Source organism: Chiloscyllium plagiosum, unplaced genomic scaffold, assembly GCF_037043375.1.
Source record: "Chiloscyllium plagiosum isolate Xiang-an unplaced genomic scaffold, Cpla_swu_hap1 HiC_scaffold_11, whole genome shotgun sequence".
NCBI classification, from domain to species: Eukaryota; Metazoa; Chordata; class Chondrichthyes; order Orectolobiformes; family Hemiscylliidae; genus Chiloscyllium; species Chiloscyllium plagiosum.
This window is the reverse complement of record NW_028270149.1, coordinates 1,639,164-1,667,133: the sequence shown is the minus strand read 5'-3', so window position 1 is coordinate 1,667,133 and position 27,970 is coordinate 1,639,164. Positions and strand designations below refer to the sequence as shown.

At 43.8% G+C, this 27,970-nt stretch overlaps 1 protein-coding gene across 8 annotated transcripts in view; it reads left to right on the top strand.

Annotated features, from left to right (window-relative positions):
• Positions 1-23,934, top strand: part of map7d3 (MAP7 domain containing 3) — a 133,467-nt gene extending 109,533 nt beyond the window's left edge. For 4 of the 8 annotated variants that reach the window (XM_087991839.1, XM_087991836.1, XM_087991835.1 and 1 more), the window contains 7 exons: positions 2,728-2,908; positions 6,093-6,197; positions 9,292-9,345; positions 10,311-10,389; positions 13,080-13,236; positions 19,890-20,176; positions 23,474-23,934. In XM_087991839.1, the coding sequence (XP_087847965.1) occupies positions 2,728-2,908; positions 6,093-6,197; positions 9,292-9,345; positions 10,311-10,389; positions 13,080-13,236; positions 19,890-20,176; positions 23,474-23,481 (871 nt within the window). In that variant the 3' untranslated portion in view covers positions 23,482-23,934. The remainder of the gene's footprint in view (positions 1-2,727; positions 2,909-6,092; positions 6,198-9,291; positions 9,346-10,310; positions 10,390-13,079; positions 13,237-19,889; positions 20,177-23,473) is intronic. The other 4 variants (XM_087991838.1, XM_043714263.2, XM_087991837.1 and 1 more) reach the window with 3 other exon arrangements.
• The last annotated feature ends 4,036 nt before the right edge of the window (positions 23,935-27,970 follow it).

The following is a 27,970-nucleotide window of genomic DNA, read 5'->3' as shown; positions in this document are numbered from 1 at the left end:
AAGTCATATATATTGTAAATCATTGTGTCCCTCGCTCTGATCCCTATCACTGTCCATCCTGAAAATGCCTCCTTTATCCCAACTTTTGGTCTATCAGTTAGCCAATCCCCTATCCCAACTCATATATCCAAAATCATGTGCTCTTATTGAGTAGCCATATTTGTGGTATCCTTTCAAATGCCTTCTGAAAATCAAAATATATTACATCCACTGCTTCCCCTTTATCTGTCCTGCTTGCTGCTACCTCAAAGTATTCTAATAAATTTGCCAAGCATGATATCCCCTTCATGAAGTATTGCTGACTTTGATCATGTATTTCTAAACACTCTGCTATTGCATCCTTTATAATATACCCTCACAAGTTCCCAATAACAGATTTTAAACTCATTGGCTTATTGTTTCCTTCCCTTTTCAAATAAAGATGTTACGTAAGCAGTTACCAATCCTCTCGGACTTTTCCAGCATCTAAGGATTCTTGGAAAATAACTACCAGTTTATCCACTATCTCTGTCATTACTTAGTTCCTTTTAATACTCTGGGATGCATCCCCTCCAGTCCAGGGACTGTATCAAGCTTTAAACCCATTGTTTTCCCTAAAACTTGTGTTCTCTATTGTATTTATTACATTTATTTCTCTCCTTTTATCCTTTGATTATTTCGTAATTGTGGAATGCTATTAATTTCTTCTACTGTGAAGACTAATACAATGTGTTTATTCAACTCCCCTGCTGTTTTGTGATTCTCCATTATTATTTCCCCAGCCTCATTCTCTAAGGGTCTGTGTTCATTTTGGCTTCTGACTTTTTATATATTTAAATCTCCAGCTAGTCATCTTGACATTTGGTTGGCATGGACAAGTTGGACTGAAGAGATTGTTTCCATGCTATATGACTCTACTTGCAAGTTTACTGTCAAAGTTTGCATCTTCCTCTATTATTAACCAAAAGAGAAAATGCTGGACAATCTCAGCAGGTCTGGCAGCATCTGTAAGGAGAGAAAAGAGCTGACATTTCGAGTCTAACTGACCCTTTGACGAAGGGTCAGCTCTTTTCTCTCCTTACAGATGCTGCCAGACCTGCTGAGATTGTCCAGTATTTTCTCTTTTGGTTTCAGATTCCAGCATCTGCAGTAATTTGCTTTTATTCCTCTATTATTACTTGGGTCACTTTTCTTGATTTGTACAACTTGCCCAATCCCCTGGTTTACCACCAGGCTTTGCCACTTCTTTTGTTTACTTTGATTCTATCCCTAACTTTGAGGAGAAAGTGAGGGCTGCAGATGCTGGAGATCAGAGCTGAAAATGTGTTGCTGGAAAAGCGCAGCAGGTCAGGCAGCATCCAGGGAACAGGAGAATCGACGTTTCGGGCATAAGCCCTTCTTCAGGAATGAGGAAAGTTTGTCCAGCAGGCTAAGATAAAAGGTAGGGAGGAGGGACTTGGGGGAGGGGCGTCGGAAATGTGATAGGTGGAAAGAGGTCAAGGTGAGGGTGATAGGTCAGACTGGGGTGGGGGCGGAGAGGTCAGGAAGAAGATTGCAGGTTAGGAAGGCGGTGCTGAATTCGATGGATTTGACTGAGACAAGGTGGGGGGAGGGGAAAGAGGAAACTGGTGAAATCCGAGTTCATCCCTTGTGGTTGGAGGGTTCCTAGGCAGAAGATGAGGCGCTCTTCCTCCAACCGTCGTGTTGTTGTGGTCTGGCGATGGAGGAGTCCAAAGACCTGCATATCCTTGGTGGAGTGGGAGGGGGAGTTGAAGTGTTGAGCCACAGGGTGGTTGGGTTGGTTGGTCCGGGTGTCCCAGAGGTTCCAGAGAACACGACGGTTGGAGGAAGAGCGCCTCATCTTCCGCCTAGGAACCCTCCAACCACAAGGGATGAACTCGGATTTCACCAGTTTCCTCTTTCCCCTCCCCCCACCTTGTCTCAGTCAAATCCATCAAATTCAGCACCGCCTTCCTAACCTGCAATCTTCTTCCCGAACTCTCCGCCCCCACCCCAGTCTGACCGATCACCCTCACCTTGACCTCTTTCCACCTATCACATTTCCGACGCCCCTCCCCCAAGTCCCTCCTCCCTACCTTTTATCTTAGCCTGCTGGACACACTTTCCTCATTCCTGAAGAAGGGCTTATGCCTGAAACGTCGATTCTCCTGTTCCCTGGATGCTGCCTGACCTGCTGCGCTTTTCCAGCAACACATTTTCAGCTTCTATCCCTAACTTGCCTGGTTAACCATAATATTTTCTTTTCCCTCACTGGAATATATCTTTACTGTAATCCATGAACTGTTTGCTTAAACATCTGCCGTTTCTTAAGCCATTTTTGCGCTAAACCCCTTTCCTAGTCCAATCAATTCTGCTCTCATTGCTTTGTAATTACCGTTAGGTAAATGCTTTTGTTTCTGACTCAGGTTTCTCCCCTTCAAGCTAAATTTGACCATGTTATGGTCACTGTTTCCTAGGGGATCTTTTACTCTGATATCCTTTATTAATTCTACCTCATTTAGCTAAAATGGCTATTATGATTCCTTTCAAGGGTATTTTACAGGGTAGGTGAAAGTGTGTGATTATGGTTGAAAAGCTAACATTATCACAAGGCGATGGGCTAAATGGCAGTTGCCTGTGCTGTATTTTCTTTAAATTATGAGGAATGATTTTTGAGTTCCAATCTGAATTTGAGCAATGGTGGAATTAAAACTCACTACAGAGGATATTGTGCTTTTTTTTTTGAAGGGTCAGAAAAGAAGAGCAAAAGAAAAGAGAAGCTGAAGAGAGGACTCACAGGGAAGCAGAAGCCTATCTGCTACAAGAGGAGAGAAAACTGATAGAAGAGCAAAATCAAAGAAAAGCTGAAGAGGAAAGGATTTGTAGAGAGGAAGAGGAGAGAGAGCGTCTCTTGGATCTGCAGCTCCAGGTCAGAGTTCACACAGTATCAGCTGTGAAGTTTAGCTTTTTACATTAGATTACATTACAGTGTGGAAACAGGCCCTTCGGCCCAACAAGTCCACACCGACCCGCCGAAGCGCAACCCACCCATACCCCTACATTTACCCCTTACCTAACAATACAGGCAATTTAGCGTGGCCAATTCACCTAACCTGCACATCTTTGGACTGTGGGAGGAAACCGGAGCACCCGGAGGAAACCCACGCAGACACGGGGAGAACGTGCAAACTCCACACAGTCAGTTGCCTGAGTCGTGGGTATGTTCTCAAATGTCTCATTAAAGCTTGGAGAACTGGTAAAGCACCACTGTACATCAAAACTCTCTCCTTTGTACCCTAATTATAAAGATAGCGCTGGTTTTCTGTTGCAACAGTACTGTCTATGTAGAGGGGCTCTTTTGAAAGTGGATCTGCTTGTCCTTTTTCATTTAAGAATAATAATACTTCAGTAGGTTGGCATTATAATTTTTGTGACGTTATAATTTTTACCCAGACTCATTTTCTGTTCTTTAGAACAAGTAGGTATGTTTTCAGATCAGTTTATTGAATAATGAACAGATTCTCTTTTTTTTTTATCACTGTTGTTTTAAACAGTGCACATTTTATACCACAAAACACAGCACATGCTGCTGCTGCTTCCTCGAGGCAACATGATATTTTTGTAAATAGGCCCACTCTGAAGGCATTTGTTCAATGGCCTGATAGCTGATTGTAATTCCTTTGATCCTTTGCTTGCCTGGAGAAAGGGGAAATGCGTGCCTTTTATTTGTCTTTTTAAATTGAAAGATTATTTTACATCAGTATATATGGCGGATGTTCACCAGATGCAAGGTCTATATTTTTCAGATGCAATTTACAATATGAGTATCGAAAAGGTTGTAAAAGGTTGTGGGCGGCACGGTGGCACAGTGGTTAGCACTGCTGCCTCACAGCGCCAGAGACCCGGGTTCAATTCCCGACTCAGGCGACTGACTGTGTGGAGTTTGCACATTCTCCCCGTGTCTGCTTGGGTTTCCTCCGGGTGCTCCGGTTTCCTCCCACAATCCAAAAGATGTGCAGGTCCGGGGAATTGGCCATGCTAAATTGCCCGTAGTGTTAGGTTAGGGGTAAATGTAGGGGTACGGGTATGGGTGGGTTGCGCTTCGGCGGGGGCGGTGTGGACTTGTTGGGCCGAAGGGCCTGTTTCCACACTGTAAGTAATCTAATCTAATCTAATTTAAGGGTTTCCTGGAATCTTACAGTTCAGAAAGTGACCATTCAGCCCATTGTCTTGCACCAGCTCTTTGAAAGAGATGTTGAATGCAACACGATCCAGGCTTGGGCTGACAAGTGGCAAGTAACATTTATGTCATGCAAATGCCAGGCTCTGACCATCACCAGTAAAAGATAATCTAACAACTGTCCCATGACATTCAATGATGTTACCATCTCTGAATCCCAACTACAAACACACTAGGGTGTTACCATTGACCACAAACTCAACTGGGATTGCTGCATAAACACAGTTGCTACAAGAGCAGGTCAGAGGCTAGGAATACTGCAACAACTGACACCCCAAAGCCTGTCCACCACCTACAAGACACAAGTCAGGAGTGTGATGGCATACTCCTCACTTGTTTGGATGGGTGCAGTTCCAGCAACACTCTAGAAGCTTGACACCATCCAGGACAAAGAAGCCCACTTGATTGGCACCACATCCACAAATATCCACTCCTCCACCACCAATGCTCAGGAGCAGTCGTGTGTATCTACAAGATATGCTGTAGAAATTCACCAAAGTTCCTTCAGTAACACCTTCCAAACGCACAACCACTTCCATTTAGAAGGACAAAGGTAGCAGATATATGGGGATGCCACTATCTACAAGTTCACCTCCAAGCCACTCATCATCCTTACTTGGAAATATATAGCCATTCCTTCACTGTTGCTGGATCAAAGTCCTGGAATTCCCTCCTAAAGGGATTATGGGTCAACCTACTGCATATGGGCTACAGCGGTTTAAGAGAGCAGCTCTCCATCACCTTCTCAAGGCCAAATAGGGAAAGGGATTAAATGCTGGCCTAGCCAGCAACGCTTATGTCCTATGAATGAACAAAAACCATCACAGTATCAAGAACACAACATGAATGATTTTCCTTGCAGCACCCTGGACTGTGAATAGAATAAGCATCAGTCTATAGCTTGAGATTAAGGCAGAATTTCTCAACATTGGTTCACTTGGGCACAATCACAATCTTACAGATGAAGAGATCAATATATTTCAGGAAATTCTCACCTATTTCCTACGAAGGTGGTGGTGATGGAACGCCAACAATGGCCTGGCACATGGTGCTTTGTTCTCTCCTGTTAACTAGTTGAGAATGTTTCCTGGGTTAAAACATTGAAATTAGGGCAATCTGTACTTCATGGTTTGTTTTGATGTCAAACCATGACTGAGCAGTATGTTTGAATGATTTTAATTAACCTGAAATTATCATTACTGATTGCTAAACTAAATTCCCTGCTTGTCAGAACAGTCCTGTCTGGGATAATTGCTATGGAATAAGTTGTTCGCAACTTGCGGTCTATTGTAAATCAAAGGATCTACAATGGAGAATTCATATCCACAGAACAGGTATATTTTACCAAGTGTCATTTTAACCTGTCAAGTGTTTTGTTTAAAGACCACTTTTTAAAATCTTTTGATGATCCCATAAATTTAAATGGTACAAAAATCTGTGTTGGTGAGAAGATGGCTGAGAGATTGCAGCAGTGTGATGCTGTGCTGAGAGGTGATCTATATTCTGTCGACAGATGGTGATCTGTATTCTGTCTGTGGACAGCACGGTGGCACAGTGGTTAGCACTGCTGCCTCACAGCGCCGGAGATCCGGGTTCAATTCCCGCCTCAGGTGACTGTCTGTGTGGAGTTTGCACATTCTCCCCGTGTCTGCGTGGGTTTCCTCCGGGTGCTCCGGTTTCCTCCCAAAGTCCAAAGATGTGCAGGTCAGGTGAATTGGCCATGCTAAATTGCCTGTAGTGTTAGGTAAGGGGTAAATGTAGGGGTATGGGTGGGTTGCGCTTCGGCGGGTCGGTGTGGACTTGTTGGGCCGAAGGGCCTGTTTCCACACTGTAATGTAATCTAATCTAATCTAACGAGGAGTCTGTCTTTCAGAGAGAAGAGGCAGAAGCAAAAGCTTTGGAAGAAGCTAATCGGCAGAGGCTGGAGCGAGAACGGATCACCCAGCAGAATGAGCAGGAACGGCTGAAGAGGAAGCAGGTGTGTTTTTAATTGACGTGGGTAATTGAAGGGCCATGAGCTATTGTACAAGAAATCCAGCAGCCCAAGGAATAGGAGTAGAATAATGCTAGGACAATTGGAAAGGATGTAGCTTGAGTTTTGAAATGGAGGTTATTGTAAAGCATCAGGAAAGAACAAGGCAAAGACACTGGGTGTTGGGAAAGCATGCCGTGTTTCTATCTGTCGTGTTATGCCCTCGGTTGATCATTATTCCAGTCAGATTCTCAACTAAATTACTAAGGTAGAGTCTCTGAAGCAGCTCCTGTTGTGTCTCCCTGTGTTTGTGGGCAACACCTGGCTAAAAATTGTCATTTAGGAGAAAGTGAGGACTGCAGATGCTTGATCAGAGTCAAAAAGTGTGGTGCGGGAAAAGCATAGCAAGTCAGGCAGCATCTGAAGAGCGGAAGAATTAATGTTTCAAGCATAAGCTCTTCATCATGTGGAAGGGGCACCAAGAGGGGGCTAAGAGATAAATGGGAGGGGGTTGGGGTTTCAGGGAAGGTTGTTGAGAATGTGATAGATAAAGGTAGGGATGAAGGTTATAGGTCAGAGAGGAGAGTGGGGTGGGTAGGTGGGAAGGAAGATGGACAGATAGGACTGTTCCAGAGGGCGGTGCCTAGTTGGAGGTTGGATTTGGGATGAGGTTGGGGGTGGGTAGATGAGGAAACAGAGATATATTTCCCTCCCCATCCCTATCTGCGCTGTGCAGAGGCCGTTCCCTCCGCGACTCCCTTGTTAGGTTCATGCTCCCCACCAACCCACACTTCACTTCTGGCACCTTCCCCTGCCACCACAAGAGATGTAAAACTAGAGCCCACGCCTCCCCCCTCCCCTCCATCCAAGGACCCAAAACATCCTTCCACACCTGAGGGATTTATTTACACCTCCACACATCATCTGCGGTGTCTGTTGCTCTCGATGTGGTCTCTTCTACAGTGGTGAGAGAGGATGCCAACTTGCAGAATATTTCAGAGAAGATCTCTGGGACATTCACTAAGCAACCCCACTGCCGAGCGCTTCAACTCCCCTTGCCATGCTGCCAAGGGCATGCAAGTCCTGGGCTGCCCCCACCACCAAATTCCACCCACCCGACACCTGGAGGAAGAACGCCGCATCTTCCGCCTTGGAATCATCCAACCACACTGAACCAATGTGGATTTCATCAGTTTCGTCATCCCCCCCCCACCATCCCAGATCCAACTCTGCACCACCCTCTTGTCCTGTCCTACTTGTCTATCTTGCCTCCCACATATCTGCACAACCCTCCACTCCACTCTGACGTATCACCATTAGCCCCCCAACTTCATCTGACTATTGCATTCCTAGCTACCTCCCCCGCTGCCCCACACCCCCGTCCCATTTATCTCTCAGCCCCTTTCCCCCCACATTCCTGATGAGGTGCTTATGCTCGAAGTGTCTGCCTCTGCTCCTCGGGTGCTGCCTGACCGGCTGTGCTTTTCTGGCACCACACCTTTTTACTAAAAGTGATCATTGTCTTGATGGTTTATATTTGTAATGGAGCAGCATTAGGAACAATGTACAGTAGAAGCTAGCAGTTAGAAAAGGGTTAATTTCATTGGGCTGAGAGAGAGCATTTAGATGGCTTGGAGCAGAACCAAAGGCAGGCAGGAGATAAACTGCAATGGTACAGTGGCTGATCCTTGAGATGTGTTGGGTGCAGGCTAGTGTTGCGATCCCAGATCCCAGGTATGAGAAGTTTGGGCAGATCTGACATGGTACTCCACAATAATTTCAGCAATAAAATCCCTGAAAGAACAGGGGAAGAAAATAAGCGGCAGAACTCCAGCATCAAAATCGAGCAGTAGAAGCATCTGTATGATGCAAACTTCAACACACAAATTGCAAGCGATAGTGAGGAGCAAGTAAACCGAATAACAATATAAATATGTACCTTAAGCTCAACCTTCCAAGCTTAATCCTTTTTTCAAATTGAGAGTTTGACTCTGGCAAGTTTTTTTAAACATGCTCATACTCGAGAGATTTAGTTTTTATTCTGAGTCTGGCTGTAAGGATCATAGCATAGGTCTAAGGTATGACCCTACCACGTGATCTTCTGGTCACAATATAAGCATTGCTGACTATGGTACACTGAGACTCGTGTAGACATTCCCTCGGCATCTGCTCTGTACAGAGTTAACTGGCCCTACCCAGTTCTCTAGAATTTTTTTTTGTAAGCTTACTAAACTAAGTTATTTGGTGAAATACAGTGGGCCAGGTTTTGGAAGTCTGCAAATTCACACTTCTTTTGTCTTGCTAATCTTTTTTAAAACCAAAACCAACCAGTTGTTTTTGAGCCTAGCTCCATCCTCAGCAATTATTGCCATAGCAACATCAAGGTACTCTTGCTTCCAGAAGCTTCTCAGCTGGATTGTAAGTTCAAGATTTGTGTGGAAGTGTATATAGCCAGGAAATCTCAGACTGAAAATTATGAATCTCTACCTTTAAATTGAAGCCAAAATTCTAAGTTTTAGCTTTTAATACATCCTGGAATAGAGCTGTTATAATATGAGTAAAGAGGGGTAGGCCATTCAACACCTCTAACCTGCTCCACCCTTCAGTAAGATCAAGGCTGATCTATTGAAGTTTTGAATCCACATTTGGGCTATCATGCATTCAGTGGACCAACAGCTTAGCTCTATCAAAACATAGGATAGCTCTAACAGTGTCAGCCTGATGGGCTGAATGGCCTGACATTGTGCTCCATAATTCTATGGTGAATCCTGACTTGTTGGTTTGAAGACATTTAAGTATAGTGATGAGTTCAATGCGAACAATTAAATAACTTCCTTTTACTTGCTAACTCTGGGCTTCCCTGCTCATGTGTCTGAGATATGCCTTTTAAATCTTAGGTGATTGTTTCTTTAGGATCACTGAATTAGGTATGAGAAAGAAATAACTTGGTTTCCATCAGCAGGATCATGTCCAGTTGACATATCAGTGTTACTGTCTGAAAGCCGTTGGATTCTTCTATCCCTGATCCATAACAATGAGTTTGAATGTTTTGTAAAATACCTGATGTTCTCACTAGTGAGTACTTTCCTGTAATCAACAGAGAATTGCAGAGGTTATGAAGAGAGTAAGGGGGCCAGGCCAAGACGACTCAAAGGTAATACACTTCCCAACTGTTTTGTCTGTCTTGCTTCATTTTTCACAAAGGTTGTTTATTTTTCACATTAACTGCTGTGCTCTAAATGTTCGTCTGAAATTCAAGGTAGTGTCCAACTGTTGCTTGTTGGGTTTTTTCTGCCCTGTGGCAGAGTCCTTGGTCACTGGCTTGTATTCAGGAGCTCTGCTCGATGATACAAGTATGTTCACACTAAACAGGAAAATGTAAAAAACCTGTGCACAACAGAAAGTTATCACCAGTCAGAATGTAAATGCTACTGGGAGGCACACAGGTGTGACAGAATCTTAATGCTGATCAAATCAGCAAGCTAGGATAAGATTGGAGCAATCACAGGTTCCTCTCCAAGTCATTTACCATCCCAACTTGGAAATACTTGGCCATTCCTTCACTATAACTGGGTCAAATTCCTAAAACTCCATCTGTAACGACATTGTGGCTTTACCTATAGCACATGGACTGCAACAATTCAAGAAGGCAACTATGGACGGGCAATAAATGCTGGACGCAGTCAGCGATGCCAGTGTGCCATGAATGAGTATTTTTAAATCTCACGTTGCCCTTGTGGTTGTAATAGATCCCAGTGGATCAGCTGTTATTGGAAAGCCCAGGTCCGAGTCTAATACCTGTCTGAAATGTCGCAAAAAGTCAGCGTAGTCATCTAACGATGGGTATATTTGTAACCTTTATTTTGGAGGTTATTCCCATTGGAAATATAGGATTCTTCCTCCCAAAGCTGCAATTGCAGTGAGGGGCATGAGTAATTGAAAATTTAAAACTGATACCGTTACAGGCTATTGAAGGTTCAAGAATAGAGATAAGATGCAGATCATCTAGGATAGAATTAAATTGTGGATTGGGCTTAAGGAGTGAATGGTCTTGTGAAATGTGGATTCGTAAATATTGTTAAAGAATGCTGAAATGGTGATCCTCCTCTGTTTACACAGATGGAAGGAAGATCAGATAATGCTGTCACCGAGGAAAGCAGTGAGGATGAACACAAGAACGAGGATGCCGATGAAATAGGTGAGTGATTCAGCACATCTTTTTCCATTGGGTTAGTACTGTTAAAATGCTGGCTCTGTATTGAACATATCTGCAAATGCTGACTCCTGAATAGTCAGTCACCTCTCTATAACCTCAGAAGGAGAGCTTCCCATTTCAGAGAAAACCTAGTCTCTGTACAAACGAAAATCTAATGAATTGACAGCAACAGCACACGGCCCATATCCCTCAAAACCCTTCCTATTCATATACCCTTCCAGATGCCTCTTAAGTGTTGTAATTGTACCAGCCTCCACCACTTCTCTGGCAGCTTATTCCATACACACACCACCCTCTGTGTGAAAAAGTTGCCTTTTAGGTACCTTGTCAATCTTTCCCCTCTCACCCTAAACCTATGTCCTGTAGTTCTGAACTCCCCCCACCCTAGGGAAGAGACTTTGTCTATTTATCCTATCCATGCCCCTCATGATTTTATAATGTTTTCTGAATCCTTTCAAGTTTCACAATACCCTTTCCGTAGGGGGGGAGACCAGAATTGCACATAATATTCCAACAGTGGCCTGACCAATATCCTGTACAGCTACAACATGACCTCCCAACCCCTGTACTCAATGCACTGACCAATAAAGGAAAGCATACCAAACACCTCCTTTACTCTCCTATCTATCTGAGACTCTACTTTGAACCTGCACTCCAAGGTCTCTTTGTTCACCAACATTCCCCAGGACCTTACAATTAAGTGTATAAGTCTTGCTTTGATTTATCTTTCCTAAATACAACACCTTACATTTATCTAAATTAAACTCATCTGCCACTCCTCACCCCATTGGCCCATCTGATCAAGATCCCATTGTAATCTGAGGTAACCTTATTCACTGGAAAAGCGCAGCATCCAGGGAACAGGAGAATCGATGTTTCAGGCATAAGCCCTTCCTGAAGAAGGGCTTATGCCCGAAACGTCGATTCTCCTGTTTCCTGGATGCTGCCTGACCTGCTGCGCTTTTCCAGCAACACATTTTCAGCTCTGATCTCCAGCATCTGCAGACCTCACTTTCTCCCCTAACCTTATTCACTGTCAACTACACCTCCAATTTTGGTATTGTCTGCAAACTTACTAACTATACCTCTTCTGCTCATATAAATGACAAAAAGCAGTTGACTCAGCACCGATCCTTGTGACACACCACTGGTCACCGGCCTCCAGTCTGAAAAACAACTCTCCACCATCACTCTGTGTTCTACCTTTTGAGCCAGTTCTGTATCCAAATGGCTAGTTCTCCCTGTATTCCATGAGATCTAATCTTGCTAACCAGTCTACCATGGGGAACCTTGTCGAACACCTTACTGAAGTCTATATAGATCACGTTCCACTGCTCTGCCTCCTCGTTACTTATTTTAAAAACTCAATCAAGTTTGTGAGACATAATTTCCCATGCACAAAGCCATGTTGACTATCTCTAATCAGTCCTTGCCTTTCCAAATACATGTCAATCCTGTCTCTCAGGATTCCCTCCCACAACTTCACTGTCGATGTCAGGCTCACCGGTCTATAGTTACCTGGATTTTTCTTACCCCTTTCTTAAATAGTGGCACCACGTTAGCCAACCTCCAGTCTTCCGGCATCTCACCTGTGACTATCAGTGATACAAATATCTCAGCAAGGGGCCCAGCAATTACTTTCCTAGCTTCCCACAGTTCAACATAACACCTCGCATCCTGCGGATTTATCCACTTTTATGCATTTTAAGACATCCAGCACTTTCTCCTGTGTAATCTGGACATTTTTCAAGATGTCACCATCTATTTCCCCACATTCTATATCTTCTCCACAATAAATACTGTCGCAAAAATACTCGTTTAGTATCTCTCTCTCACAAACTGCCATGCTGACCTTTTCAGGGACCCTATTCTCTCCCTAGTTACCATTTGTCCTTAATGTATTTGTAGAATCCCTTTGGATTCTCCTTAACCCTATTTGCCAAAGCTATCTCATGTCCCCTTTTTGCCCTCTTGATTTCCCTTTCAAGTATACTCCTACTGCCTTTATATTTTTCTAAAGATTTACTCGATTTCTGCTGTCTATCCCTGACATATGCTCCTTCATTTTCTTAACCAAAAGCACAATTTCTGTACTCATCCAGCATTCCGTACACCCACCAGCCTTGCCTTTCACCCTAATGGGAATGAATATACAATCTCTAGACTCTGTTATCTTATTTTTGAAGGCTTCCAATTTTCCAGCCGTCCCTTTAACTGTGAACACCTGCCCCCCCCCCCCCCCCCCCCCCCCCCCCCCCCCCTCCCCCAGTCAACCTTTGCAAGTTCTGGCCCAATATCGTCAAAATTGGCCTTCCTCCAATTTAGACCTTCAACTGTAAGATCTGGTCTATCCTCTTCCATCCCTATTTTAAAATTAATAGAATTATGGTCGCTGGCCCCAATTATGGTCCTGACTAAAACCCAACTCTTCATCCATTCGCCCTCCAAATCTGTGCTCCTTTGAATTAACATTAGGTTCCCTCAAAATTCTGAAATAAATTGGAAAATGTTTCAACTTGTACACAGCCACATTTGTTTGTTTTATTTTCTATCTTATTATTGTCATATGTATATATTGAAAATACTGCAGGATGCACTGCTATCAGATGTGCTCTTTAAGATATTCAATTGGAAGTAAAAGCTGTATATCTCATTTATAATTTGATAATTAGATAGCACTGATGGAATTGATGAGCTTCAAGGTATTGGCCAAGAAAGTGCCGAGTTGTCAGATGGAACTGTCTCCGATGAGATAGCAGAGCTGAATGGTGTTGATGCGATGAATATCACCAGCGATCATTTGAACAAAGACCAGACAGTGGATGTGAGGTGGGTTTGTCTTTCGTCTTCTGTGTCATTTCACAGAATAAACTGGAAATTCTGGAACCTAATCAAGATTTTGTGGAAACAGTGGACAGATGCTTTGGGAATGTTTGAGAGCCAAGTTTAATTTTCCAATGTCAGTAGCCACACAACACCAGGTTATAGTCCAACAGGTTTATTTGAAATACAAGCTTGCGGAGCACTGCTCCTTGGTCAGGTAACTAATGGGCCGGATACAGAGGGCACAGAATTTATAAGAGAATGATGAGTTTTGAGAAGGTTGAGGTTCTGGATGTAGGTTTGCTCACTGACCAAGAAGGTTCACTTTCATGAAAGCGAACCTTCCAGCTCAGCGAGGAAACTTATAAGGAGCATGATCAAAGTGTTGTACAACTGATGCGATGTATTAGACAAAAGCGCGATGGCTCTAGAGTCTGTAATCGTCTAGAATCATGATGAAGGTTTCAATTGATTAATATGTAAATCCCAGAATTTATTGCCCCAAGATAATTTATCAATATATTAAAAAAAAAAGAGACGTCTCAGCTCAAACAATGCATTAAAGGTATGAGGTTAAAGTCTGTCTAGACCCAATCTGGAGAAGGCCTGTAATTTCCAAAACAAGAATTTAAAAATGTCACGTTGACTGCCTACAGATTGTGCGCTTTTTGAACAAAATAGAATGTATCTGCAAATATAAGTTCACCCCATGGATATATGTGTGTGTGTGTGTGTGTGTGTGTGTGTGTGTGTGTGTGTGTGTGTGTGTGTGTGTGTGTGTGTGAGAGAGAGGGAGTGTGTGTGTGGGGTGAGTGTGCATGCTTTTCCATGTAGGTATGGTTCACAGTATCCCAGTGGAAGTGGTAATGGGAAGAATGAGTTTAGAGACCAAATGAATGAAATAGTTTAAATCGGTGCTCAGAACAAAATGGGAACCTCTGGTCTAGTGGGAGCTTTAACCAGAACTGTGGCAGCAGTATAGAACATAGAAGAATACAGCGCAGTACAGGCCCTTCGGCCCTCGATGTTGCGCCGATCCAAGCCCACCTAACCTACACTAGCCCACTATCCTCCATATGCCTATCCAATGCCCACTTAAATGCCCATAATGAGGGAGAGTCCACCACTGCTACTGGCAGGGCATTCCATGAACTCACAACTCGCTGAGTAAAGAACCTACCCCTAACGTCTGTCCTATACCTACCCCCCCACCCCCCCTTTAATTTAAAGCTATGCCCCCTTGTAATACCCGACTCCATACGTGGAAAAAGATTCTCACTGTCGACCCTATCTAAACCCCTAATCATCTTGTACACCTCTATCAAGTCACCCCTAAACCTTCTTTTCTCCAATGAAAACAACCCCAAGTGCCTCAGCCTTTCCTCATACGATCTTCCTACCATACCAGACAACATCCTGGTAAACCTCCTCTGCACCCGTTCCAGTGCCTCCACATCCTTCCTACAGTATGGCGACCAAAACTGCACACAATATTCCAGATGCGGCCGCACCAGAGTCTTATACAACTGCAACATGACCTCAGGGCTCCGGAACTCAATTCCTCTACCAATAAAAGCCAGTACGCCATATGCCTTCTTCACCGCACTATTTACCCGGGTGGCAACTTTCAAAGATCTGTGTACATGGACACCAAGATCCCTCTGCTCATCCACACTACCAAGTATCCGACCATTAGCCCAGTACCCCATCTTTTTGTTACTCTTACCAAAGTGAATCACCTCACACTTAGCTACATTGAACTCCGTTTGCCACCTTTCTGCCCAGCTCTGCAGCTTATCTATATCCCGCTGTAACCTGCCACATCCTTCCTCACTGTCTACAACTCCTCCGACTTTCGTATCATCCGCAAACTTGCTACCCAACCTTCTAACCCCTCCTCCAGGTCATTTATAAAAATGACAAACAGCAATGGTCCCAAAACAGATCCTTGCGGAACACCGCTAGTGACGGCACTCTAAGATGAACCTTTGCCATCAACTACTACCCCCTGTCTTCTTCCAGCCAGCCAACTCCTAATCCAAACCTCCAACTCACCCTCAATGCCATACCTCCGTATTTTTTGCAGTAGTCTACCATGGGGAACCTTATCAAACGCCTTACTAAAATCCAAATATACCACATCTACCGCTTTCCCCTCGTCCACCTCCTTAGTCACCTTCTCAAAGAATTCAATAAGGTTTGTGAGGCACGACCTGCCCTTCACAAAACCATGCTGACTATCCTTGATCACATTATTCCTATCCAGATGTGCATAAATCCTATCCCTTACAATTCTCTCTAAGACTTTGCCCACAACAGAAGTGAGACTCACCGGCCTATAGTTACTAGGGTTATCCCTACTCCCCTTCTTGAACAAGGGAACCACATTTGCTAACCTCCAATCTTCTGGCACTACTCCTGTAGACAACGAGGACATAAAAATCAAGGCCAATGGCTCTGCAATCTCCTCCCTTGCTTCCCAGAGAATCCTAGGATAAATGCCATCAGGCCCAGGAGACTTATCTATTTTCACCCTTTCCAGAATTTCCAACACCTCTTCTCTACATACCTCAAAGCCATCCATTCTACTTATTTGTGACTCAGTATTCACATTGACAACAATGTCCTGTTCCTGATTGAATACTGACGAAAAGTATTCATTCAGTGTCTCCCCAATCTCTTCAGCCTCCACACGCAACTTCCCACTACTATCCTTGACTGGACCTTTTCCTACCCTAGTCATTCTTTTATTCCTGACATACCTATAGAAAGCCTTAGGGTTTTCCCTAATCCAACCAACTAAGGACCTTTCATGGCCCCTCCTTGCTGCTCTTAGCTCTCTCTTCAGGTCCTTCCTGGCTACCTTATAACTCTCAATCGCCCCAATTGAACCTTCACGCCTCATCTTTACATAAGCCGCCCTCTTCCATTTAACAAGGGATTCCAATTCCTTATTAAACCACGGCTCCCTCACACGACCCTTTCCTCCCTGCCTGACGGGTACATACTTATCAAGGACACTCAATAGTTGCTCCTTGAACAAGCTCCACATATCAATTACGCTCTTGCCTTGAAGCTTACTTTTCCAAGCCACACATCCTAAGTCATGCCTCACAGCATCATAATTTCCCTGCCCCCAGCTATAACTCTTGCCCTGTAGTGCACACTTATCCCTCTCCATCACTAGAGTAAAAGTCACCGAATTGTGGTCACTGTCCCCAAAGTGCTCACCTACCTCTAATTCTAACACCTGGCCTGGTTCATTACCCAGAACCAAATCCAGTATGGCCTCACCTCTTGTTGGCCTATCTACATATTGTGTCAGGAAACCCTCCTGCACACATTGGACAAACACTGACCCATCTAACGAACTTGAGCTATAGCTTTCCCAATCAATATCAGGAAAGTTAAAGTCCCCCATAACAACCACCCTATTACTTTCACTCTTCTCTTGAATCATCCTCGCAATCCTTTCTTCTACGTTTCTAGGACTATTAGGAGGCCTGTAAAAAACTCCTAACAGGGTGAGCTCACCTTTCCTATTCCTAACCTCAGCCCAAACTACCTCAGATGGCGAGTCTTCATCCATCGTCCTTTCCACCACTGTAATACTATCTTTGACAAGCAATGCCACACCTCCCCCTCTTTTACCCCCACCTCTGACCCTACTAAAACATTTAAACCCTGGGACCTGCAACAGCCAATCCTGTCCCTGTTCTACCCATGTCTCCGTAATAGCCACAACATCGAAGTCCCAGGTACCAACCCACGCTGCAAGTTCACCTACCTTATTTCGTATACTTCTTGCATTGAAGCACTTCAAGCCACTTTCCTGTTTACAGGCACCGTCCTTTGAAATTGATGCCATGTTCCTAACCTCCCTACACTCCAGGTCCTGTACCCTAAAGCTACAGTCTGGGTTCCCATGCCCCTGCAGAGCTAGTTTAAACCCCCCCCCCCCCCCCCCCCCAAGAGCACTAGCAAACCTCCCACCAAGGATACTGGTGCCCCTCAGGTTCAGGTGTAGACCATCCTGTTTATAGAGGTCCCACCTTCCCCCAGAAAGAACCCCAGTTATCCAAATACCGGAATCCCTCCCTCCTGCACCATCCCTGTAGCCACGCATTTAACTGTTCTCTCTCCCTATTCCTCGACTCTCTATCACGTGGCACGGGTAACAAACCAGAGACGACAACTCTGTTCGTTCTAACTTTGAGCTTCCAACCTAGCTCCCTGAAAGCCTGTCTAACATCCTCAGCGCTCCTCCTACCTATGTCATTGGTGCCAATGTGGACCACGACTTCGGGCTGCTCCCCCCCCCCCTTGAGGACCCGGAAAACACGATCAGAGACATCACGTACCCTTGCACCTGGGAGGCAACATACCAAACGTGAGTCTCTCTCGTTCCCACAAAACCGCCTATCTGTGCCCCGAACTATTGAGTTCCCAATTACTATTGCTCTGCTCTTCTCCACCCTGAAGGGCTTTTGCCCGAAACGTCGATTTTGCCTGTCCTCGGATGCTGCCTGAATTGCTGTGCTCTTCCAGCACCACTGATCCAGAATCTGGTTTCCAGCATCTGCAGTCATTGTTTTTACCTCTTCTCCACCCTTCCCTTCTGAGTAACGGGGACAGGCTCCGTGCCAGAGACCTGAGCCCCGTTACTTACCCCTGGTAAGTCGTCCCCCCCACAAGTATCCAAAACGGTATACTTGTTCTTGAGGGAAACGGCCGCAGGGGGTCCCTGCACTGGCTGCTTCCTCCCAGTCCCCCTCACTGTCACCCATCTATCTGCCATCTTTGGAGTTACTACTTCCCTAAAGCTCCGATCTATGACCCCCTCTGCCTCCCGAATGATCCTAAGTTCATCCAACTCCAGCTCCAGTTCCCTAACGCGGTCTTGGAGGAGCTGGAGATGGGTGCACTTCCTGCAAGTGTAATCAGCAGGGACGGCCATGGCATCCCTCACCTCAAACATGTTGCAAGAGGAGAACCTAAGCTAATAAAAGCAAAACCCTGCACCTGCTGGAAAAGTGAAATAAAAACAGATGGTACTGGAGGCACTCCTGTCTAGCAGCATCTGAGGAGAGTGAGTGAGTTAAAGTTCCATGTTCATTCTGACTTCTTCAGAACTGAAAGTTGTTGTAAAGTAGTTTTTAAACCTTAGGCAGATGGGGAGAAAGAGAGGGTGGAACAGATGTGAGTGTACCCAGAGGCAAAGGCAAGGGGGAGTGCTAATGGTGGTAAAGGAATGGGAGAGATATATAATAGGTGTAAATATTAGTTATGGAAGGAGCAAATTAGTCCACTCTGCTAAGAGCAAAGTCAACAGGACACAGCAGGGGGAGGGTGGTGGTTTTAGAAAAATAGAAGGCATAGGTGATATTCTGAAGTGGTGAAGTTCAATGTTGAGTCGTAGAGAGGCTGTAAAGTGCCGAAGTGGAAAATGAGCTGGTGCCCCTCCAGCTTGCAATATTCTTTTTTGGAACACTGTAGCAGGCCCAGGGTGGACATGTTAACATGGGAACAAGATGGGTTTAGAACTGGCTAACAGCTGGCAAGCTGTGTCCATTCCTGCAGGCAGAATGGAAGTGATCTGCAAAGTGGTCTCATCTCTGTAAAGGAGTCTGCAGTGTGTTTGAAGGAAGTACGCATAATCCCTGCTTTGCCTGGAAGGTGTGTGTGGGGGCTGAGAGAGGTTATGATTGTGAAGCGGGAGGAGGTGAATTGGCTACTGTTACACCTTCTACAATTGTATGGGATGATTTCAGTGAATCTGTCCTACACCAGTGCCTTGTCATTGAACTGCCTGTCAAGAGTAGCGTGCCAGAGATGGCTGGAAAGGCATATAGCTGTAACTCGTATCACAGCCCTCCCAAAGGACCAGACCAATGATATTGATGGTTACTTGTATGTCTGAGAGTTAAATACTTGGCCCCTGGGTATTGTGTCTAACCACGGATTTTACTCTTTAAGGAGTATGAGAATTATCTACATGTCGGTTAATAAATGACAAGGCACATTTCAAATTTGAAACAAGTGTCTGCTTAATTTAGCAATTGTATTCTCATGGTGAGTGAGAAGGTTGTGTTCATATTCCAGCCCCTCCCGGCCTCCGTGTACAACCCTTACTGATGTTCCAGTTAAGTATCTGGGGAGTTGCACGTTGCCGTGGTTACAAGATGCCATGATTTGTTAAGACTCATTTGGTGGTTTAGGTGTTGGGTCATTCATGTCCTTTCTACTTGAGATCTTGCTGTGGAGACAACTGAGATTGTGTTTACTGACCCAAAGTTATCACATTAGACAGCTCATTAAGCTGAAACAAAACCTAAATATAGAGAAACTGAACAGAATTGTGAGTTACATAAAAACACGAGTCATATTGGACTGGAAACGTCAACGCTGTTTCTCTTTGCACAGGTGCTGCTGGATCTGCTGAGTTTCTCCAGCACTTTCGGCTATTATTTCCAAATTGATAGTCGCCCTGTTTAAACTGGCACCAGTGATCTGTAACTTGCCAAATAGTAATGATAGCCAGGTAAATAAGGAGTCAAAAATGGTGTAATTTATTCGAGGTAACTGATTGGAGCAAACACAAGGAGCATAATCCTCTTTTTATTCACGTCAATCTCATTCTGTTCTCTCTTCTGCTTAAGCCCTATACCAAAGGAAGACTGTGTTGTATCAGAACTCTTGCATGTAAATGAAGTGGATCGAAGTGTTGGGCATCAGAATGGCAAAGCAAGTACATGGATCCTCAAGGATTATATTGGACTTGATATTTGTTCAAAGGCCACCAAATTAGCAGTCACTCCCTGCAGTGCTGATGCCTGTAACCAAAACTTGATCGATATTGCTGGCATCTCGGAGAGCCATATCAGTGCACTTGAAGGAAATGGAGGAAGAATGACATCCTTGACCACACCTATTGAGGAAACATCAGGTAAAGTTTGATTCAAGACATTCTGACAGTGTCTTCAGTAATAGAGTTTGTCCTGATTCTTGGGGCATCATTTAAAGATGGCCCTGTAACCAATGCAGTTGAAGTTGATAGAAATTGATTACAGTAGTGCTGTGCATTGGACCAGTTATTCTGAAAACAACTCAAATCCCACTGTAGCAGTTTCAGAATTTGAACAGTTTCAAGAAATCTGGTCTCGGGAAAAAGTGCCGTAGAGCTGTTGGAGTGTTGTCCTAAAGTTGCTTTTCAGTCATACGCTTCAGGGAAGGAAACATGCCATTGTACCAACTCTGTGCCAGTATGTGCCTGCAGAACCATGGTATACTCACTGCTGCCCTCAACATAGCCTAGCCCATCCCTCAACTGGATCAGACCTCGATCAATCAACTCGAGACTGAATGGAAGATATAATGTAGCAACATATCCAAAGTAATAATTTTATTTTCAACAGAAGTTAGGAATACTGCAGTGAGTAACTCACCTCCTCAAGCTGCTTCCACACTTGCCCTGGATGGGGGCAGCTCCAACAACACTCAAGAAGCTTGACACCATCCAGGACAAAGCAGCCGCTTGATTGGCATCACATCCACAAGTATCCATTCCCACTATCTGTATCAGCAGTGTGTACCATCTGCAAGATGCACTGCAGAAATTCACCAAGGCTTCTTAGATAGCGCCTTCCAAACCCATGACCACTACCATCTAGAAGGACAAGGGCAGCAGATACATGGGAACACCACTGCAAGCCACTCACCATCCTGATTTGGAAATATATCACAATTCCTTTAGTATCACTGGGTCACAATCCTGGGATCCCCTCCCTGAGACATTGTGGGTCAAGTCACAGCACATGGACTGCAGCAGTTCAAGAAGGCAGTTCACCCCCACCTTTGCGGAAGAGATTGGGGAGACACTGAATGAATACTTTTCTTCAGTATTTACTCAGGAACAGGGCATTGTCGTCGATGCGAATACTGAGTCACAAATAAGTAGAATGGATGGCTTTGAGGTATGTAGAGAAGAGGTGTTGGAAATCCTGGAAAAGGTGAAAATAGATAAGTCCCCTGGGCCTGATGGCATTTATCGTAGGATTCTCTGGGAAGCAAGGGAGGAGATTGCAGAGCCATTGGCCTTGATTTTTATGTCCTCGTCTACAGGAGTAGTGCCAGAAGATTGGAGGTTAGCAAATGTGGTTCCCTTGTTCAAGAAGGGGAGTAGGGATAACCCTAGTAACTATAGGCCGGTGAGTCTCACTTCTGTTGTGGGCAAAGTCTTAGAGAGAATTGTAAGGGATAGGATTTATGCACATCTGGATAGGAATAATGTGATCAAGGATAGTCAGCATGGTTTTGTGAAGGGCAGGTCGTGCCTCACAAACCTTATTGAATTCTTTGAAAAGGTGACGAAGGAGGTTGATGAGGGGAAAGCGGTAGATGTGGTATATATGGATTTTAGTAAGGCGTTTGATAAGGTTCCCCATGGTAGGCTACTGCAGAAAATACGGAGATATGGCATTGAGGGTGAGTTGGAGGTTTGGATTAGGAATTGGCTGGATGGAAGAAGACAGAGGGTAGTAGTTGATGGCAAAGTTTCTTCATGGAGTGCCGTCACTAGCGGTGTTCCGCAAGGATCTGTTTTGGGACCATTGCTGTTTGTCATTTTTATAAATGACCTGGAAGAGGGGTTAGAAGGTTGGGTGAGCAAGTTTGCGGATGATACGAAAGTCGGAGGAGTTGTTGACAGTGAGGAAGGATGTGGCAGGTTACAGCAGGATATAGAGAAGCTGCAGAGCTGGGCAGAAAGGTGGCAAATGGAATTCAATGTAGCTAAGTGTGAGGTGATTCACTTTGGGAAGAATAACAAAAAGATGGGGTACTGGGCTAATGGTCGGATACTTGGTAGTGTGGATGAGCAGAGGGATCTTGGTGTCCATGTACACAGATCTTTGAAAGTTGCCACCCAGGTAAATAGTGCGGTGAAGAAGGCATATGGCGTACTGGCTTTTATTGGTAGAGGAATTGAGTTCTGGAGTCCTGAGGTCATGATGCAGTTGTATAAGACTCTGGTGCGGCCGCATCTGGAATATTGTGTGCAGATTTGGTCGCCATACTATAGGAAGGATGTGGAGGCACTGGAACGGGTGCAGAGGAGGTTTACCAGGATGTTGCCTGGTATGGAAGGAAGATCGTATGAGGAAAGACTGAGACACTTGGGGCTGTTTTCATTAGAGAAAAGAAGGTTTAGGGGTGACTTGATTGAGGTGTACAAGATGATTAGGGGGTTAGATAGGGTTGACAGTGTGAACCTTTTCCCGCGTATGGAGTCGGGTATTACAAGGGGGCATAGCTTTAAATTAACGGGGGGTAGATATAGGACTGAAGTTAGGGGTAGGTTCTTCACTCAGCGAGTCGTAAGTTCATGGAATGCCCTGCCAGTAGCAGTGGTGGACTCTCCCTCTTTATGGGCATTTAAGCGGGCATTGGATAGGTATATGGAGGATAGTGGGTTAGTATAGGTTAGGTGGGCTTGGATCGGCGCAACATCGAGGGCCAAAGGGCCTGTACTGCGCTGTATTCTTCTATGTTCTCAAATAAATGCTGGTCCAAGCAGCCATATCCACATCACATGAACAAGTCTGGTGCCATTCACAAGAAACAAAATCAGTCACCTTCTAGCAAACTCTTCTTCATCCTAGGATTTAAAGTGAAATTCATTTTGCTACCTTTTTTTTATCCTGAAAAGATATGTTTTGATGTTTTAACCTCCTTACAGTAGAATGTGGTAATCAGCAAATCACTTTCAATCAAGGTCAATGGGGGGTGGTACGCTTTGAAAGGAAGAATAAGCAAAGAGGATGCAGATGTGCACATCAGTAAAAGGAGTGAAGCAGCTTATAAGGCCATTTCAAAAATAGCAAACCAATCTTTGGCTTAATTTCAAATGTGTTAGGCATAGAGGAAATAATCACAGTTTGAAAATATCAAAATTAGAGGTCAGCCAGATAAGTTGGGGAAATGAAACAGGGGTTCGGAAAGAAGTTTCTTCATCCTGAGTGTGGAGAATGTGCACCATAAAGATGCATTGAGCAAAATGGTACAAGTTTGTTTAAGAGGAAGGCAGTAAACCCGTGAGGGAGAGGAGACTATGCTGATAAAGAATAAGATCAAATGGGTTAAGGAAAGGTTTTTGTGCAGCAGCAACATCAACATTGAGGTTGTTTTGTCCTGTTCTGTCAATTCCTATTGTATATAACCCTCTTAATTTGTTGTGTGTTTTCAGGACTCTAAACAGCTTGATCCTGAACATCACTTGTGATTGCACTTGCATAATCAGTATTTTTACTACGTGCTGAAAGCCTTGTTACATGAAGCTGCTTCTCTGGAGTTTCCTCCTCTTTCCCAGAAGAATTTACAAGATCGTAACAAAGATGGCATGTGCAATGTCACAGAGATGCTCGTTTGCACCGTTCAACATTTCAGGGCATGTTCCTTGACTGCATTGTTTTATTTTTCTCATGACTGATAGTTCTTTTGATTTTGTTGGACTGGGGTGTACAAAGTTAAAAATCATGCAGCACCAGGTTATAGTCCAACAGGTTCATTTCGAAGCACTAGCTTTCGAAGCGCTGCTCCTTCATCAGATGATTGTGGAGTATAAGATCGTGTGACATAGAATTTATAGCAAAAGTTGATGTGATGTAACTGAAATTATATATTGAAAAATACCTGGATTGTTTGTTAAGTCTCTCAACTTTTAGAATGAACATGTTGGTTTCAGTTCTTTCATATGTAAATCACAGAACATTTAAAAATTACATTCTCAAGTGAACTTTAACAGTTGGTGTCATGTCAGCCCAGATAATGCATTTAAGGTGTGAGCTTTCCGGTGTGAGGCTGTCTGTTCCACAATGGTCAGACTGATTCTAATCTAAAAAATGGATTTACAGAATCTTACAGGGGTTCATGCAGTTTTTGAGCAAAGTAAAATGTAATTCGGCAAGTACAAGTTCACCCCACAAACTTGTATGTGTGCACGTGGTTGGGGGTTTGATAAGTGTCTGTGACAGAGTGTGCGTGCGTGTGTGTGCGTGCGTGTGAATGCAAAGGTGTATAAGTCTGTGAGAGGGGGTGCATTGTGTGTGTGTGTATGTAGGTAGTACAATGAGGTCACCTGCAGTGTGACATGAACCCAAGGTCCCAGTTGAGGCCATCCCCATGGGTACCGAACTTGGTTATCAGCCTGTGCACGGCTACTTTTCGCTGCTGCCTGTCCCGAAGCCCACCTTGGAGGATGGTCACTCGAAGGTCCGAGGTCGAATGTACCGGACCGCTGAAGTGATCTCCATCTGGGAGGGAACACTCCCGTCTGGTGATTCCTGTGTGGTGTTAATTCATCCATTGCCGTAGCCTCTGCTCGGTCTCGTCAATGTACCATGCCTTAGGGCGTCCTTGCCTGCGACATATCAGATAGACAATGTTGGCTGAGTCACATGTTAGCTGGGAGTGTTCCCTCCCAGATGGAGATCACTTCAGCGGTCCGGTACATTCGACCTCGGACCTTCGAGTGACCATCCTCCAAGGTGGACTTCGGGACAGGCAGCAGCGAAAAGTAGCCAAGCAGAGGCTGATAGCCAAGCTCAGTACCCATGGGGATGGCCTCAACTGGGACCTTGGGTTCATGTCACATTGCAGGTGACCCAATTGCACTACCTACACACGCTCACACTCTTAACTCTCTGTCCCCACGCCCCCCCCCCCCCCCCCCCCCCCACGCACACGCACATAAGTTTTGTGGGGTGAGCTTGTATTTGCCGAATTACATTTTACTTTGCTCAAAAACTGCATGAACCCATGTAAGATTCTGTAAATCCATTTTTTAGATTAGAATCAGTCTGACCATTGTGGAACAGACAGGCTCACACCTTAAATGCATTATCTGGGCTGATATGACACCAACTGTTAAAGTTCACTTGAGAATGTAATTTTTAAATGTCCTGTGATTTACATATGAAAGAACTGAAACCAACATGTTCATTCTGAAGGATGAGACACTTAACAAACAATCCAGGTCTTTTTCAATATATAACTTCACTTACGTCACACTGTAAATTTTTGCTATAAACTCTGTCTTACGAACTTATGCTCCACAACCACCTGATGAAGGAGCAGCGCTCTGAAAGCTAGTGCTTTCAAACAAACCTGTTGGACTATAACGTGGTGTTGTGTGATTTTTAACTTTGATTTTTATGATCTGCTTTTGGCAGTGAGTGTAATCAGGTGATGTTTCATTCCTTTCCTTCACTCTTCGTTTTGTCTGACCAGATATACAGGCCAGCTTTGTTTTCATATTAGGTGGCCTTTGCCATTCTGGTCTCTTGCCGTGTCCTGAATGAATGTTCCATCTCTCCAGTTGCAGGGTAATAGGTGTCTTTACCTCACTGTTGACAGTTGAATTGTCCCAGTTCTATTTGTTAAAACTTAACTTTTTTTAAGGAAGTGTTAAAATAAAGCTACTGTTCACAGAAATGATGGAACTATAGACAGGAAATTCTCAATTCTGATTCAGAGCTGAGACACACATTTGCTGGAATTGCAGAATTAAATTTGTGACATGGGTTTGATTTTGTGATCTTTTAGTGGCTGAAGTCTGCCCTTTGGGAGATTATTCTAGCTAATTTAAGCTGTCAGCCCATTCCCATCTCTCAACCTGTGACCATTCTTCTGTCTGTCATTCACGCTCTCTCCAGCCACACTTTGCTATGTCTGGATCTTTTAGATTTAACTCCATGAACATTGTATTAGGACAAAGAGTTAATGGTGTAGGAGAGGCTAGTTTTTAAGAAGTATGCTAGGTGGGTGAGAGATGTTTAGGCTTTCTAATATGAAAATATTAGTTGGTGTTTCTTTACAAAATTTGAGTTACGTGTACCGAAATAGGAAACCAAATTGTGAGCTAATGTTATTTAAACATACTCCTGTTCTGTCAAACTTTCTAGGATACTGTATTTTCAAATAAGCCTGCACTACTAACGTACATTAAAAATGAAATGGCTTCAGTTGATAAACTCAAGTATTTGTAGGTAGCAACTTAATATTTACATGTATTTGACTCATTTAAACATATGTTTTCTTTGCTTAATATATTTAAGTTTTTCATATAAATCTAAGTATTATTGTACATACAGACAGTATTGGGCCACAAAACCATTTCTTAATGAACAGCTTTTGTTAATTGTTCTTTCTGTATTAGGGGTTGTATCATTAAGGATTATCCCAACACCATCCATCAAGTTTAAACCACCTTTTCACTGTGGCCTTGAACTTGCTAATTCATATCCCGTCCATACTCTGCATGTATAAACCTGAAATGAAACTGTACGTTTCCTTAGCTTATGAATTTAAATAGCTGCTACCCTACATAGGAAGCTGCATTCTTTTAGCTGCACTTTCCTCATCTGTTACATTTATTAAGTATTGCCTCTTGATCTAAGTTATGTTACTGTTCCCTGTTAACCTCATCCACGGGGCCAACAATGAATACTTGCTAAGCCATGTCCACTCCTCTTAAAGGGAAGCTATTACTTAAATGGCTGTTTTTTTTTCTTTGTTTAAACTAATCATTACAATTGCATTAGTTTGTTTCCTAGCCGAGCATTGTCAATCTTTCCCTCTGTATAAGTTTTAGATATCAGAATCTTCTAGTCTGTATCAAATGCTGAAAATGGTCAAGCTTACTACATGCAGCATTGAGTTAGACTAGAGCAGTGCCTTAGGTTAACCATTGACTGTATTTTTGTAAGATAGTTACCTTGAAATCTTTGCAATAAAATGACAATCGCCAACTAAAGTTCCCTCTGGCTCTGCACATTACTCTTGTTCAATGCTCTGTTGACAGTTGTATGTAAATAGCAGAATCTGTGTATCACTTCAATCAATTTTACAAAATAAAAAATGGAAATGGCTTACTGTTTAATTTTACTCTTCACAGCTTTCCTTTGATCAGTATTCAGTTTTCTTTTCCTTTGGAGATGTTGACAGAGAGTCTCCTTCTATGTAAGATAGTGAGGGGTGAGCATGGCTGAACTTAATCTCTATCATTCAGGCCAAGGGTAACACTAGCAGTGGGACTGATGGGTATATGTGAGCAAGAGGCTCATCTTTGAAAGAGGTGTCAGCAGTCAGCAATGTGTGCCATAAATCCTATGGGAAAACCCTCTTTTCCCCGAGAGTGGTGAGAATGTGAAACTGAATAGTGCAATACTCTGAATGGCCTGTCTTTTGATTCTATTCTTTATGTTGTCTTAACAGGTATTGGTCCATTTGAGGAAAAGTTAAATGAGGGGAAAAAAAGACTAGAAGTACATGCTGATTGGGTGAGATGAAGTATAGAAAAGAGGTTTGTGTGGAGCAAAAACAGTGATACCAACTGGTTTGATGTAATGGCTCTTTCTGTAAGTTTAATATAATCTATGCACTGAGTATTTGTGAATCATGCAGCGCAGAAAGTGACTGTTTGGCCTATTGTGTCCATGCTAGCCCTTTGATAGATCTTTCTGATTTAGTTAAAGATCCTAGCTTTCTCACTGAAGCCCGACCAGTCTCCGGTGTTTTTCCAGTTACATTTTCAGAATTCCAGTGGAATTGTGTCCTGCCCCATTCATTCCATGCCAGGCCAGAGCTAAAGCATGACTAAATTTTTTTTTCCCATCATCTCCCCTCGCCCCCCCCCCCCCGTCCTTCATTGGATCCTCTGATAATCAGTGTCCTCAGAAACATG